This window comes from Maylandia zebra, linkage group LG5 (genome assembly GCF_041146795.1).
Source record: "Maylandia zebra isolate NMK-2024a linkage group LG5, Mzebra_GT3a, whole genome shotgun sequence".
NCBI classification, from domain to species: domain Eukaryota; kingdom Metazoa; phylum Chordata; class Actinopteri; order Cichliformes; family Cichlidae; genus Maylandia; species Maylandia zebra.
In genome coordinates, this window is record NC_135171.1 from 37,598,385 (window position 1) to 37,615,134 (window position 16,750).

The 16,750-nt window shown below is 44.1% G+C and overlaps 1 protein-coding gene across 1 annotated transcript; it reads right to left on the reverse strand.

Annotated features, from left to right (window-relative positions):
- Nucleotides 1-738: 738 nt before the first annotated feature.
- Nucleotides 739-16,633, reverse strand: ipo9 (importin 9). Its single transcript, XM_004547669.5, has 24 exons — nt 16,346-16,633; nt 14,621-14,682; nt 14,424-14,510; nt 13,627-13,828; nt 13,302-13,390; nt 13,028-13,114; nt 12,749-12,868; nt 12,507-12,607; nt 12,041-12,099; nt 11,799-11,950; nt 11,608-11,706; nt 8,802-8,908; nt 8,580-8,719; nt 8,139-8,301; nt 5,822-6,048; nt 5,513-5,661; nt 4,981-5,109; nt 4,590-4,865; nt 4,303-4,469; nt 3,813-3,946; nt 3,602-3,721; nt 3,205-3,318; nt 3,015-3,091; nt 739-1,531 (listed from the first exon to the last, which is right to left on the reverse strand). Exons 1-24 carry the CDS (start codon nt 16,491-16,493, stop codon nt 1,421-1,423), a joined length of 3,120 nt encoding a protein of 1,039 aa, XP_004547726.1. The 5' UTR covers nt 16,494-16,633; the 3' UTR covers nt 739-1,420.
- Nucleotides 16,634-16,750: the final 117 nt, after the last annotated feature.

The window sequence follows — 16,750 nt, forward strand, 5'->3', positions numbered from 1 at the left end:
AGGAGGACAGATGCTTTAGTGTGACCTTAAACAGTTCATTCATGCTAGAAAAATCTCCAATACGGCTGAATCAAAGCACCTCTGCAAAGAACAGTGGACCAAAATTGCAACATGCCAAACAGTCTGAGCTGTTTGGCATGTTGACATTCATGATTAGCAGATTCTGTTTTTAAATCCACATTAGCTTGTGTTGCCCACAAAGGTCCATTGGGGTAAGGAGCTCAGGAGCGAGCATAAACATCACATCCTTTTAGATTTTCTTGGAAAATTTAGTCATGAGTTCTATTAAAATAGAAACCAATCTACAGGAAACTCATTTTCAAAGAATCTGTTTGCATATTGGCATTATATCCACAACCTTTTGGCCTCTTTTTTTTGACTAGAACTGCTTTTCTCTTTTTACCTCTTGGGCTTCCAGATCTGCCACAGCTGAAAAGCACCGACTTCTTAGATTTTGCATTTTAAGCCTCAGGACGTAGCCCTGTTGAGACACTGCACTCTGCTGAGTGGACGATGCTTTTATGTTTGTGGCAAACCTGCGAGATCTTAAGTCCTGTATTTGTTTTCTTTGAATCAGTGATTAGTTGTTAATTCTGTAGTTTAATAATAATTTTGTTGCTTTCTGTTCCACCCTGGACTCCAAGTAAAGGTCAAAACAGACATGTCAGCAATCAGAGTCCGAGTAGGTGAAGCGTTTTTCTGTTTCAGTTGAAGTCAGACACAAAGACAGGAATCTGGTGATCATTCTGAAAATGTTGTCCTGCTGGGACTTTTATTTAGAAATGTTTTCATCCCAAACGCCAATGGGTACAAGGAAATGACAAGGCTGTGAATCACCATGGCAACAGTGTTAATTCCCAAATACCCACCGTACCCAGATACACGTCAGCGGGTCTGAAAGCGCTTCATTTCCTGTTGTCAACAGTCTGTTTTATGGAATATAAGGCCGCCAATGTTTCTCTCCCTCTCGAACATCCCGGTGTTTTGTTTTCCTTCAGTCCATGTGAAGTTCTCCTGGAAGTGTTTCTCTGTCTTGCACCTCACTCGTTTCGTTTGTACAGAAACACACACAAAAATAAACGGGCTAAATTACAAACAACACGTGGCGAAAAAGTCCGTACACACATCAAGGTTCAACCTTCTCGTCCAGTTTGAAGTTCCTTCAAAATGGTGAGACTCTCTTCGGGAACTGACCGGTGCAGTCGCTCACCTCGCCACGCTGCTCGTTTTAACAGAGTCCTTCATCCCATCACAAGAATGTAGTAACAGGAGAGCTATGGACACGTGCATGAGTCTCTTCCCACCCCATCCCCCTCCTCTTTTATCAACTTCTCTTTTTCTTTTGCTGTAAATTCATTGTGAGGGTCATGTGACGGGGCTGATGATGGAAGATGATGTGCTGGAGCTGCAGACGGCGGGGCTAGAGGCCTATAGACTGAAGGGTTTGTCTCTCGGCTTGGTTGAGGTGGCCTGAGAACATGCTGTAGCACGGCTGCTGGGCGAACTGTGTCAGGAAGTCTGTAAGGTAAGCCTGAAGAGGAGACAGAGGATACAGTGGAGGTAATCAGGTGGTAAATCCTGTGGGGAAAACAACTTAAACATTTCTTCAGCTTTAGCTCAAACATTCAGTTGGATTCGAGGATAAAGCGATCAGTTTTTGGTGTTGTGACTTTACACCCGCGATTCAAAGCATGAATGGTTCCGGCCGGTCTTTGTACCCACCTAAAAATAAATGGATGGTTTGTATTTAAGGATTCAGAAGATGGTCTCAGAGCTGTCACAGTGACTCTTTGTACAACCCAAACCTTGAACTTATCGTAATCACTGACAGGAAAAGCAGCACATTAGCATATTTTAAAAAGCCGGAACCAATAATGCACTTTTTCATGGAATTCAGTTTTAGTCAGCACTCACAGGGCTTATCAGCCTCATCTCAATTTACCCCGTTTACAGCAGCAGTTCAACACGAACCAGCCGGTAAACACCGTTGTTCCGACTAACATTATTAATGGCTCGGTTCCTCAATAGTACACAACTCGACCCAATGCCATGCATCCTGAAAAATGCTTGTTTACCAGCAGATGAAAGTGCAAATTGCGTGTCTCGTCTCCAACATTAATCCAGCAGGCCATTTTATCCTAAAGCTCTGTTATAATTAGAGCGTCTTCTCATCTGATTTGACATTCTAGGGCAGAAAACGCTGGTAAACTCGCAGCAATGACCTTGGCCACTCTTAAGGGCTGCAGCCTCCCGGGCAGCTTATATATGAACATAATGTATTACAGTATGTCTGCTGGCATAATGGGTACAACCCAGTACTAGCAAGGTGACCTAATAAAGTGGCTGTTAAGTGCATAATACAGTCAATACATATTTCCCTTGTTAATACTTTGAATAGCTCACTATTGATACTCAAGATGGCAGTATAAGCTACAAACACGTGAGCAGAATATCTACACGGGTTGAAAGATGGGTAACAGAAAGGTAGTTCGTGAGGAGGTTTACTTATGTGCAACTGCTAAAAATCTATACATACACAGATATACTGTTGGCATCACTTAAGTAGATTTCAGCTACGGCCAAAAGAAAAGTACAGCACTGTAAATAGAGTTGTGTTAAATGAGGTTTAATTATCTCAAGCAGACATTTTCATTTATGAAATAGCAAAGATCCATGTTTTTATGCTTATGCATCAACCAGTGAAGATTAATCTGAGCAAGTCGATTGAACATTTAGTCTTCATTGATAAACTATCAATGAAGACTAAATGTTCAATCTACATGATATTTGGCATAAATATCTAAATTATTGTTACTCATTCAAAGGGAACCAGCAGAAGTCTTTGACTTGTGTTTGACTAAGTGAAAGACAACAGAGAGGCCAATAAAATGTCAGAGGAAACCAGCTCCAGCAGTAAAAACACAGAAGCTGGCTTTCATATTATTATTCTCTGTCGCTCCACAGCTCCAACCAGTGTGTCCCACCCACGCTTAGATCTGAAGTAAGACACTTACCTGCAGGTCAATCTGATATATGGGGTCTTTCAAGGCATCTGGATCATCCTCATCGTCGTCCTCGTAATAATCATCATCTATAAAAATAACATTTTATTCGCTGAGGTGAAACAACGTTCTGTCATGAACACAGAGAGGGAGCTGCTCTTAGAAGAAATTAAGATGAAATCCAGTGAGGAGATACTGGTACCGTATTTGTTAGCGGCAATGAGATCAGAAAGGAGCTGCCCCGCCAGCCCTTCGTCCTCGTCATCATCATCCTCCACCTCGTCCTCCCCCTGGTCCTCCCACATACCACTGGAATCTAAGATGAGCAGAAATAACAGCTGGTTACTGAAAGGTCTGCTGTCCCAGCAATTCAATAGAACAACTGAACAAACTGCGATTTTTCAGTAAGTCAGAAGGCTTCACCTGCCCAACATGATGCACTTCTAGAGACCTGAGTCAACATCACATTTAGGAACTACAAATATAATTGAATAAACGAGTGCATTTGTAAAAGGACTGGAGCTCCCCCAACAGGCCTGTGTGGAGTTTCTGACTTCTGGTGACGGTGTACTGGGGTCCACGAGTACATACTGACTCACCTTGGCTCCAGTCTGCGGCGTTCGTCCTGCTGGCGTTTGCCTCGACTACAGTCGAAAGCTCGTTAATGATCAACTTAAAGATCTTCACCAGCAAAGGAATGTTGGTCCAACGCTCTGGATCTGTTCAATCGAAACATTTGCATTTTCTCATGATAAAACTTCTGCTTTCAGCAGTCTCTCTGTTCAAGTTCAAAATCATTTAGTGTCTTACTCTTTGCAGATTTGGAGCGTGTGCGGATGCCGTCGTCTGGACTGTAGATTTCTTCACCTTTCACCACAATGTCCTGGAGACGTTTATCATCAGTGTTGAGACTGTGCTGCAGCAGCTTGCAGAGAGCCACCGTGCTGCAGGAATTCAAGAGTACATTTGAATGGACACGTTCTTATACATCGCTTTTACACTCTGAAAATGCTTTATACAACATGCCTTGTTCACCCATTCATACAAGCACTTTTTTTTAAATGCACGAGTGCTTTCACCATGGTGTTCACTTCTTCAGATACAGTCCATAATAGACAAAGCTGAGAGTTTGTGTATTCAGGTTCTTAGTCAGATCCACCTTTCACTCATCCCAATCACTTTTAAAACAACACAGCCTGAACTCAAAGCTGAAGGTTTTCATGTTCTGACATGACGCATGTTCTTCCTTTCAGATCTTCTTTCACTGTAGGCCAAAGTAAAATCGTTGTAGTTTTCTTACCTGACCTTCCCCTCGTACTGCCCGTAGAAAAGGTGCTGCCTGCTCATCCACTCGGTCATGACGAACTCCAGGGCGGGTTTCCCTGTCGGTCCAGGCAGGCTGCACAAAAACTCCAGCAGAGGTTCCAGCTGAGAGTGAACCAGGTGGGCAAACACCATGATCAGAGACTGGAGAGGGAGGAGAAACAGGAGGTGGTTCAGATACCGGCATCCAGTGGAACTCAATTAAAATAAAGAAATTCAGCCTGCGGCCCTTCGGCAAAGCCATCAACCATCTTTCCTTCCTACCTGCATGACACTGAGGGTCTCGGCTTGCTGCATCTTGCTCAGAATCGCTCGGAGGATCTGATCCAGCTGCTCACCGAGCTCAGTTCCAGCCCGAGAGATTAAAGTGGACACCAACCTGCCCACGAAGGCGGCAGTGAACTCGGACGTCCGGGGATCCAGCAGCTGGTTGACCACCTGCATGACGTACCAAAGGCCGCTGTTTCCCTGGTCGTCCCGCCACTGGACAACCTGCTCGAGGGCGATGGAGACGTACGCCCGCAGACACTCACCGCCGTTCTGGAGAGAGGAGCGAAGTGATCAATGTGTTACACCACATGCTACATTTTACACAGTTAAAGTGACCACGTGTGACATAATTATTTCTGGACCTTTTCGTCTTTGTTTTGTTTACCTGCATTATCGCATTGTCATCAGTGCGCAGGGTGCACTGTGCCACCACAGGAAACGCTTGGCACACCAACAGCTCTGACAGAGGGGGTTTGGTGTTTCTGACAACTGTGGTCAGGATGTCAATGGACGTCTGCGACAGAGCAGGAGAACAGAAAGAGAAACCGATGTTTTCAGAAAGAATCATGATCTATCCTCAGCAATCGTCTCAGCTGGATGCAGAAAATGTCAAGTATTACATATTTAAAACACAAAAACCCCCACAAAGGGCATTTTTGGCTTCCACTGATCCACATTTCTTGGGCCAGTTCTTGTTTTTGTTGGTCTGCACGCTGACTGAAGCAATACTTATGCCCACTGTTACATGAAGACTCTTACTTGTATACTTTTTCTTCTTTAAATGTGGCAAATGTCACTGTGCAATCATTTCAAATAAGTTATTTTGAACTAACATAATAAATTATTTTTTAAAAGCACACACATTATTGCACCTCGTAATTCTCTGAACAGCTTTGTATATGCCACCTGGTACTTACAGCGCACAGTCCGGTGGGGATCTTGTCATGTGGAGCCTGCATGATGCTGATAAGCGTGGGGATGAGACGCATCTGCATGGGGCCCTGACAGCCTTCAATCTGTGCCAGTTCCTTAAAGATGTCCTGAGCCAGGGATGCCACCACAGGGTCTGAGGACACGAGGACACAAATCTTATCACACCATGTCCTCATCCGGGAAGCACTTTGCTTGGAAAAGGTGGTACAACTTAAGATTTTGCAATCAGGTGCTGATGACCAGAGCATGCTGGGAATTTAGTTCAACAGTCAAAGAAGGTGTGAGTCAAGTACCGTTGTTATATTTAAGGAAAATGGCAATGGTGAGGGGGCAGATCTTATTCTCGGCACTGGTGGTGAACGCCGGGTCAACGGTGCAGACGATGCACAGCGTCTCCATGACAAGCGTCAGCACTTCAGAGCTGAACTGGGCGGCCAGTTGAACCAGTCCATCTAGGATGCTGGGGAGGAAGGGCTGAATGACATGTGTGCTCTCCGACAGTTTCAGCTGATCACAGTACCTGGAGACATGAACACGCAGCATCCTTAATATTTTTATAACTTTATAGTCACTGCTTTGAGGTAACACCTTTTCATGTGGGACTGTTGGCTCTACTTCATGATCTGTTTCATATTTTAGTGATGGACAAAACTAACAAGCACAGAAACCATGAAACAACTCAAGTTCAGACGAGGAAAGGATATGATGCGAAAAACCTACGAAACATAAAACCCAACTGCACAGCTGCTGAAAGAAATTAACTTATCTGATTACCTGTTGAAATTTAGACGAGAAATCAATGTGTTTGGTAAAGTTAAGCATACAGCCACTAGTCGGTTATCTTAATATCACTTAAATAGTTTAACTAATTTATGTTGTGGCTGAGTAACTTCCTGAAGTCACTGATGATGGCATGGGAGACCCACACAGAGCAAGATGCTTGAAAGTAGGGCTGGGCCATATTATACCGTTCACGGTAATACCGGTATAATGTTAGGCAACGATAGGAAAATGAAATATCGCGATAGAATGGGAGTAAAACGCGCATGCGCAGTGCCTTTGTTTTCATACGCACATGGCCGATTGTTGAGTGAAACAAATGAACCAGAACTGGTTTGTAAAAATGGTGCAACTTCAGTGATGTGGAACTGGTTTGGTGTTTGTCCGTCAGATACACGACAAAGCACATTTTTTTGCAGAACATGCAAGCGGCCGTCGTTATTGTCGTATTTGTCGGACTAAGATGCTCTTAAATCTGGGAGTAATCTGGGTCCTAAACTCCGTATATTCAGGTCAAACGAACACTGCAGCATCACTGAGAGTTAAAAACTGTCTAAATTCTTTCATCTTTAATAAAACGATCAGCATTGCTGCTTTACCAGGTGTAACTATGAAGTTTAACTTCCAGGCATCCATGAAAACAAAATTTATTACATTTAATGGAGTTAGAAGTTAGCAGGAAGCTAGCGGAAGTTAGCTCGCTAGTTTCGCTAGTTACCTAAGCATGATATTGCATGTTCTGACGGAGAGATTTCTGAAAAAAATCAAACGTACAGCTCTGCTATCACTTCCAACATAAATGAAGACAGGAAACTAAACAGCAGTGACGTTTGTAGGGTTACTGAAGTTGGGCTAGCTGGTATATAATGATGTGCTACGTGATCGCTAGTGACACAGCTATGTTAGCATAACATAAACAGTGAAGCTGGAGGACGAACACTTAGGTTCCTGATAGTTAGAGACAAATGCAATCGCATGGCAGGATGCTGTAAACGGACCAAACTTCAGTCAGGAGAACAACTGAGATAATCCATCCACAATACGAGGTTAGTCATTAATATACTGCAACAACATGGGAATAGAGCAGCTGCCAGAGAATTCAACATTAATGAATCAATGGTACAGAAGTGGAGGAAGCAAGAAGAATGAGTTTAATAAAGTTTGATTTATTGGACTGCTTTGTTTCGCTTAATGTGCCTTATAATCCCGTGCACCTTATGGTCCGAAAAATACGTACTGCACACTGCAGTTTAATGTTGCAAAGCACCTCTTTTTAACTTCAGTGGATATTATATATGGTTATGCTCAGGATATGTCAGCCCATTTCTACTGGAAATGCCTTTTGGTTAAATTTTCAGCAAGGAATTTGCATTTGCACTGTTACATTTTTATAAAGCTTTAATGTACATAAAAACCAGCTTCTTGTTTAAGTGAAAATAAATGGAAGGTTGTCTTTTTGCGCTAGTAATGTTGTGGAGTTGTATTTTGTCTCGCATCAATTATATCGTCAGTTATATCGTTATCGCAAATTTTCAAATATATATCGTGATAAATATTTTTGGCCATATCGCCCTGCTCTACTTGAAAGTGGACATTTAGAGGTTCCTTTAGAAATCTTTTATGAGATTCGGACAAGTCTAGGATAGTGGTTTTCCTTCTGTTCCCAGGTTTTGTGCAAATCTGAGATACCTGCCTGCTTTTTTAAACAGCTCCCGAATCTAACAGGCTACAACCTGTACCGTGGACCAAGACAAAGTTGCTCAATCACAAAATAAAAGGATGGTTTTCTTTTGGCGGTGACCTGGTTACAATTATGAACGGCTAGCTCACCCCCAGATGGCCCTGACCGCGGAGATGCGGAGAGAAGGCGGCCGGCAGTCATGGAGGGCGCTGACTGTGACCTGGAGAAACTGCTGGATGACCTCGGGAGACATGGCGGCTGTAAAGCGACTGGCCGCCCACAGAGCACGACCGAGAAGGAAGGGAGACGCCGCTGGGAAAGAAAAAACAAGCAAGATGAGGTGAGAAACATAAAGAGTGAAATAACAGTTTTCACGTTTCATTGCAGTTTGACGGCTTTGACTTGTTAAAAAAAACCTAAAATATTAAAATGCAGTCTTTTATAGTTTATGGGGGAATTTCACGGCTTGTTAGATCATTCGAGGTCAGAGATATAACAAAGGACTCAAAGTTAGTTCTCGTCAGAAGTTCCACGCTCTTGCAGAAAAAACTCAGGAGCTTTGTTCCTGTTTTTCTGCTGACCGGACTCACCCGTCAGGTTGAGATCACCCAGGACAACGCCGGCCAAAAAACCGTGCATGTCAAACTGGATGCGGCCATTTTTCACGTTCTCTGTGATGATGGTCTTGACTGAGCCGAGGGCCAACATACAGGCCTCGTGGATCTTCCACCTGTTTTAAAATAAAAGCAACATAAGGAACAGAAAGCGAAAACATAGAAAGCCAGACTGGCTGTGACCGAGTCTGCCCTCACCAGTGCTCATTGCCACCGTTTTTAGCCTGCTCTGCCTCCTGGAAGTGTCTGGTTGCAGCTGCTGCCAGCGCTGCTGCGCTCTCATTCTGAAACTCTGCAGCGACGGCCTGCAAAAAGAGGTCAAAGGTTACCGTCATGATACACCTGATCAGGGCGAACCCCAGGCTGAAAAGCGAGATCATGAGCAAGTACGACTTTGACACCACAACAAACTTCTGGATGTCTTTGACTGCACAGATCTAACCTCTTCTATCATAACACTGCATGAAACACACACAGTGTATAGTGAAAACAAAAACAAAACTGTTCCCATTTCTTTCACAGCTTTAAAATCTGCCTCCAGTGTCCGTGGAGGTTGTGTGTGTGTGTGTGTGTGTGTGTGTGTGTGTGTGTGTGTGTGTGTGTGTAGGAGAAGAAAAAGCAGAGCCAAGAGGATTATTTCCCTCAGTCTAAATACAGCTGCCTGGCAGACACGCACATCCTCATGTTCTCTGCTTTACAGCCTCAGATAAGTTCGACTTCTTGTAATTCTTTTTCATTTTATATAAATAATAACTGAAAGTTGTAAGATAAAACCTGCAAACTTATTGAAATACCTCTCTATAACCATCTTGGAACTGAAATGGCTCAAGTCAGTCAAACTAAACTAGATCAAGGAGGCTGTTAATTTACAAAAAAAAGTGCCTCTGTGTTTAAAAGCAGGCGTCATCTGTCAGCCAATTAAATAACAGCTCTCATACCTGAGACCTTTATCCAATAAGATTGCTTTACCTAAGCAGTAGGGGTGCAACAATACTCGTATTGATATTGAACCGTTCGATACAGTGCTTTCGGTCGTATGCATATGTATGAACAATACAATTTTTTTTATTTATTTTATCAACTTTTCATCTGACGATGCTGTCTGTGTTGAGCGCTAAGTGGATCTGCGTTCCACTACTCCGCCTAGGCTGCACTGTCGAGTGCAGATCCACTGAGCGCAGCGCAAGCTAGCAAGACAGAAGCTAAGCTCGTTGCAACATGGCAAATTGAACCTCCCCCACCCTCATTCAGATCTGGCCTTTGGAACTATTTTGGTTTTCATGTGAAGTATGACCCTGAAGGTCAGTGTTGGGGAGTAACGGAATACATGTACCGCCGTTACGTATTTAAAATACAAAATATGAGTAACTGTATTCCGTTACAGTTACTGTTTAAAAAGGTGGTATTCAGAATATAGTTACTTTGTTGAAATAAATGGATTACACGGCAGTACTTTCCTGTTTCATATCGTGGCGGGTCAGGACTGTTTGGGTTTTGTTTGACAGCTATGTTCTGTTGTTCCAGGTGGCAGCGTTACGGTTGCCATGGTTACAGGGTGACGCTCTCTCTCTGCGTGTTTCCTGGGTGAGAGAGTGCCTTTTGTTGTTGTTGTTGTTGTGCTAAGCTAACAGGCAGAATGCTACAAGCATAGCTCTAAAGAATGTAGCATCATGGGCAGTGTAGTCCGTGCTGCAGGGAGAATGGACTGCCATACCCGTTATGTGTCTGTGAGCGCGAGGAGGGAGAAAAAAAGCGAGTGGAAAGGTACGAGTTGTCATCGAGCAAAAACGGGAGCTGGAAGCATGTAAATATAATAATAACCACTGCAGCCAAGAAGAGAGCCTGACGAGCCCAGTTGTAAGTAAGCTATTAAGACTCGACTGTACACCGTGTTCGTGTTTTCCTCCGAAACAATAAGTTCCGTTGGAGCAGTCTTTCAACGCCTCTCTCTGTCTCTCGCAATAAAAGTTGACCCAGACAACAAAGTAAAGCTATTTTTCGGCTACGAGCCCGACAGGGACCCCGACGTATTAGTCAGAGGTCCCTTTACTACGGGTTCGGAGCCGCGGACCTTCAGTAACAGTAATAAATCACACAGCAATAGTACATTCACGTTGTTGTAAAAAGCATGATAATATATTAAGTATTCCAAAGTATTCAGAATACGTTACTGTCATTGAGTAAAGTAACGGAATACGTTACAGAATACATTTTGGGGCATGTATTCTGTATTCTGTAATGGAATACATTTTAAAAGTAACCTTCCCAACACTGCTGATGGTAAGCGTGTCATGGACAAAAATAAAACAGTATGTTGGATGTGCCACGCAATGCTCAATTGTTGGGAACTAGTGCGTTAGCGCAGTTAGCTTGTTAACGTATTGACGCCGTCTAGCCCCACGCACGGGGCGATCCGCGGTAGCTCGTTAACGGAGATCTGCCGCGTTATGGCGTTAACGTCATTTCAACGAGATTAACGCTGACAGCACTAGTGGGAACACAACGAATATGACTGTAGATTTACGCCGACAGCATCCTAGTGCAAAGACAAGTGGAAGCAGAGAAAAACAACAAGCACACATGCTACAAACTTTACCCGAGTCATTTAGACAGCCATTAGCACATGATTCTCCTTATGGGGACCTGATATGTTTAATATGCTGCTGAGAATATAGCCCAGAAGAAGCGGATAGTATAGCTTTTATTTTGGAAAGAGCCATTTCTCTGTAATAAACTCTCTTTTCCAAAGACGAATGATTTCTCGATCAGATAGATTTATTTTTTTTATTTTGTTGTTTCAGCAACATTAAATTTAAAAACTGTACTTTTGAGTTAAAATATATATTTATAATTTTAATAAATTACAAATTTAAAAGGCATGAACATTTTTTTTGCATCGAAAAAAATATCGAACCGTGACACCAAAGTATTGAACCAAACCGGGAATTTTGTGTATCGTTGCACTCCTACTAAGCAGTGATACTTTTTTTTGTTGTTCTCTCACCAGCAGCAGGTCCTGAGCAGAGATCCTGACAGAGTAGGAGAAGGTGTCATCATCCTCGTCCTCCACAAACTGCTGCGGGTTAGCTGTCCACACTTTGATCTGAAGAGAAACAACACAAATATACTTAGTTTTTTCTTTTTTACTTCCACCTACACGTGCATCTTCTACCAGATGTTGCAGTCGTTTCTCACCTGGTCCTCAGTGATCTGCATGTACAGGATGATGTAATAGATGAGTTCAGGCAGCGCCTTCCTCACCGTGCTCTTCAACTTGTTGTTCTCCAGCAGCGTGTGGACAAACTCAAAGATGCTGAACACCAAATTCTCAAAGCCCAAAACCTCACCTGCAAAAACACAAGCAACCAAATAAATAAATAAGTGGATAACAATATTAATAACCATGTGTAACACAGCAAGACTTGAATTCTGCTCACCGTCTGAGTCTACTGGGTCGTCCACTTCCTCTGTGTAGTTCACTTCTGTTCTCACATAAGTGAAGATCTGGTTAAGGATCAATGCACTCACAAAAACGTTTTTCTCTCATTAATGGCTGTAAATTTAATTATTATATGAGATGACCCTATACAGACAGCTTGTCTGTGAAGTCCATTACCTTGTCACACCCCAGTGCTTCTTTAAGTATGTCAAAGGAGGTTTTGATCCTGCTGAGTAAGCAGGTGATTTCCATACATTAAAAACTGCGACAGTAATGTGGATTAGTGGTTTAGAGAAACTGTCAAATAAACAAGAGATCACAAGTCACAGCAAATGACCTGTCTGTCTGCAAGATGCCCAAAAGGAAGTCAAACCTCGAGGTAAGAAGTGTTCAGCCCCAAAACAAATGCTCTTCAAACGATTGCTGGGAGCGAGGAAACAGCTAATACATAGATGACAGGATATAAAGCTGCGCTTTCAGTCAGTGTATTCCACACAATGGGTAATATCTGCTGCATGGAGGACACCATGGGTTTGGGGAAGTTCTTTACCAATGCTGTCACTGCCTGTGAGACGAATAAGCAAAGAAAACAAGGATTTGAACCCTGGAAAGTAGCCACAGACAAAAAGAAAACTAAAAGACTGACTTAACGTTTGCAGATCATAATCAGTCCGACAAAAGGGTCCAAGTGCACAGAGTTTCTCACCTTGAGGACTTCCATCTTGAGGCCGCTATCAGACGTGGGCCCATCGGGCATCTGCAGGGCTTGGACAAACGCTTCTGTGAACTGCTGCACCACAGGGAAGATCAACGCTTTGGCTGCACCCTACACCCAGGTCAATAAGAACGATTATTAAAAAACACAGCAACAGCGACTCAGGTCTATACCTTCCACTTTAATGCAGATATAAAAGTGATGCATGAGTAGAAGCCTTTTTGAAAGGCCATCAACTTAAAACTGAAACGTTTGCTGACCCCGCCTCACCTTTTCAAGCTCTTCAATAGCACAGATCAGGTTGGCACAGGTGGTGAATATCTCCACTGCTCTGGAGCGAGTACGAATACTGTAAACCTGCAAAAGTGAAAACAGTTCAGGGAGGCGATCCATGCCGGTGTATCACACAAATGCAATGTGCAGTCATTAATGGCAGTCACAGAAAACAGGACTGCTCAGACTGACAGCTGTAAAATGTGTGCCTGCATCCACAGAGGCTCAATACTGATAGAGATAAGGAGCACATAAGGAGATATAGGAGTACCTCTGCCATGGAAAAGATCTTATACATCTCTGGTAAGATGACTGGAGCCACTAGCGGCATCTGGGTGTCTGTCACCTCTCGAGTAAACTCTGCAAAAAAAAAAAAAGAAGTTGTAAACTAAAGACTCTGAAAAATGGAAATGCATAAAGCTAATCTTCAAGAACTTAGCCGTAGTCTAAGCTAAAAAAACAACAAAAAAACTCAACTGCTCCTGAGATCACAGTCACTTTAAGCGTTGACTTCCAAAACGGATCAAATGTTTGTGCAACCTTTAAAATTCCCCAAGCAGATAGACTTATTGTGTTATTTATATGTTACTACATACCCGTGAGCACCCTCATGGCCCCGTGCACGGCATTAACGTCTCCGCTGACCAGCATCTCCATCAGGAGGGTGAAGAGCTGCGGCCACGCCTCAGGCCAGTCCCAGTGGGCGATGGCCGACACGGCGTACGCAACACTGGAGCGGACTTTGCTGATGGACTCCCGCAGACCGCTGGGCAGCAGCTCCCTAATGGCGGCTTTCGCCTGGAGGGGAACAACAAAAGTCCGACTCGCTTTGGCTTCAATCGTGTAACAGGGGTGTAGAGTTGGGTGATCTGCCCCTCCGCTCCCTCACTCTGACCACTGATTATACTTACTAATAATCAGACATAGGTCACTTTTACAATTACTTTCCTTCTTTGAGACGAGGCTGGATACCGAAGGCTGTTCTTAAAAAGGGCAAATTAAATACCACTGCAGGATTTATAAGCATTGCTGTTACTTCTTCTCAATTATGGATAAGTTATTATACTTCTCTGAGCGGGCAGCCACCTCTCAGATACTACAGCACCATGTGGCCTACAGAGTGAGTCCCTGCTGTAAGTGACAATGTCTTTACCCCCCTCAGTAATGATGAATCATCCTTTTGCCATTGCACTGTTGGAACAATACTAGCAGTGCCTGAAGCAGAGCGTTTTTGGTTTTTAATACATCTGAAAGCAGGCCTAAAACATGGTTTTTCTTCACCTGTCATAATGCGTGAGAAATGATGTAGCTAAAGTTTGAATTTGCAACATAATTAAAAGTGTTTGAGATGCCTGAACATGCTTCCTGAGACTGAGGATGAAGCAGGGTTTACCTGATCTGTGGTTTCAGGAGGCCTGAACTTCTCCGATTGGGAACACCAGTGAGTCTCCACATACTGCTTCAGGATGACGGATGCCAACTGTAAACACAGCCAACCACACAAACAAGAAAATGATGAGGAACAACAGAAAAAGTGGTGTTTGTTGTAAAGGTTCATTTTTTTTCTTTTTCAGTTTCTCTCCTGCTCACCTGACGAATGGCAAGTGCTCCCTGAGGGTCGACTGTGAGTTCTGCCAGGTGGACGCCAAACTCTGCAATGTGAACAAATCAGCAAGGACAACAGGATATAAATACACAACTAAATGCATATCAGCTTGCTTAGAGCATGATGAATATAGAAAAAGCCAAATGTGGATGTATAAATACTGAATTTATAAATGAGGTTTTTGCTAATCCTACACATTTCCATTATTAATTTTCACTATGGTTTAAAGAGCCTGGCAAAATATGAAAATATGCATCCTTCAGCAGCAACAGGATGACAAGGGATCAGTGTGTGACATTAAGTAAGAGACATGAGACACACCATATAGGCAGAGGGAAAAAACTCGAGCGGAGCATGCTTTAGTCTGAACATGGCATGCAGGGTGCCAAAGACATCAGGGTGACATCAGGCGCCAGAAGACAATGTTAGTGCTGACAATCCCATAGCGCGGCTGCCTTAGAGCGGGGCCAGCGGAAAGGGTCGGCTCGCTGCGATACTGCAGTACAGCCGACATCAGTGCGCACAATTAGCCTTTCACCAGCAGCACGAGGACTGCAGGACAAACAATGGGAGGTCTAGCAGAGTCAGAGCTACACCCCCCTGGCTACAGTATCCATCTGTCCAAATTTTACTAAAAATCAGACAGAAAGTGTCTTTTTATTTCTCTATCAAAAAAAGAAGAAAAGTAATCAAGTCTTAAAACTTTGCCAACAGATGAACTGCATAAAGCAACACCACAAGATTACTTCAGGATCTACGTTAACATGTTCTAAGTACAAGCATCACTACTACTTTCTTTTCCCCCCTCATTAATACAATTCTGACACACATTCTGTGACTTTGATGGTTTCCTCCTACACTGAAGCCTCAGACTTTTCCCACTCCATATGAAACACTAACAGCTCTTTCATTGGCCATCCTGTGTGTACTGCCCTCCCTGCTGGTCCTGATGGTGCAGGAAGCTGGAAGTCTGGGAGAAGCCCCTGCCTCCCGGGGACACATCTTCGCGGGGAAAAAAAACAATCTGTCAGTAAGGCATTCAATTGTTAGCATAGTGACGGCGCAATTAATGAATGTTTAATATTAGGCAGGCGGCGAATCCGCTATTGTCCGGGCGGTCAAACAGCGGATTTTGGAGTTTGCGTGAACGTGACCAAAGTAGCTGCTCTCAAAAAAGGAGAGAGACAGAAAAAAGTGGTAATATTTTTTATCAAGATGTTCACGCGCACCTGGCTGAAAAGACCACGCGACTCTTGTCTTTCCCTTTGGTTTACTGACGCAGATGTTGAACCCAGAGTCGATCCCGCCGCCGTGCTGCTGAGGCCGGGGTGCACACAGCTCCCATGTGCTTCATCAAACTTGGTAACTAGGTCCGAGCTACTGACCACACTTGTGACACATCCGGCTGTCCGAACCGATCGCCTGAGCAAAGCAACCGGCCAGTCTCGAACCCCAATCGAAGATCATCATCATTATTATCTTAATCATCACCAACTCCTGGAAATGTGGCCTAATGTTTGCTCCGGGGAGCCAGGACAGTCGCTCAGCTAACGTAATGACTGCTAGCTTAGTCACAAAGTTAGCCCCAATAACGGCGGCCGTCAGCTGTTCGCGCACTGGGCGCGAAGCGGAGGCCCCCGTGCTGTTAATAAGCGACAACACCCCGGTTAACTTCTCAAAGCGCAGTTCAGACCCCGGCTGCCACTCACCCTCTGTCACTTCCAGCACTTTGATCTGCTCCTCCGCGGCGGCGCGCACTTCTTGGACCGGGGACAGGATGGCCGTCAGCGTCTCGATCAGAGCCTCTTTAAGTCCCTGCTGGACCGAACCGGGCCGAACGCTACCCGCTGCACTCATGCCTGCTGTGTTTTCACCCGCAGCCCGCTACAGTCAGTCTACCAGCAGCTGTAGCACCACCACCCGGGGAGGAGCGACGAGCCACGGCCACAGAGGCGAAGCGCGCCAATGCATGGAAACGCGGAGGCGGGGTTTTTGCGGGAGGAAGTGTGTTTGTCGTCCGGTTAGGCCCACGTGTTTTTCTCCCTTTGTTTTTGTTTTTATATTTTAGCGCCCTCTGGTGGAGCGGAGGAAATTTATGATTTTGAGCTCAGGTA

Coding starts and splice junctions, on each gene's coding strand:
- ipo9 (XM_004547669.5), bottom strand. CDS start 16,493: ATGAGTGCAGCGGGTAGCGTTCGGCCCGGTTCGGTCCAGCAGGGACTT. Junction 13,115..13,301: donor AGATCTTTTCCATGGCAGAG/GTACTCCTATAT, acceptor TCACTTTTGCAG/GTTTACAGTATTCGTACTCG. Junction 3,319..3,601: donor CGCCGCAGACTGGAGCCAAG/GTGAGTCAGTAT, acceptor TGCTCATCTTAG/ATTCCAGTGGTATGTGGGAG.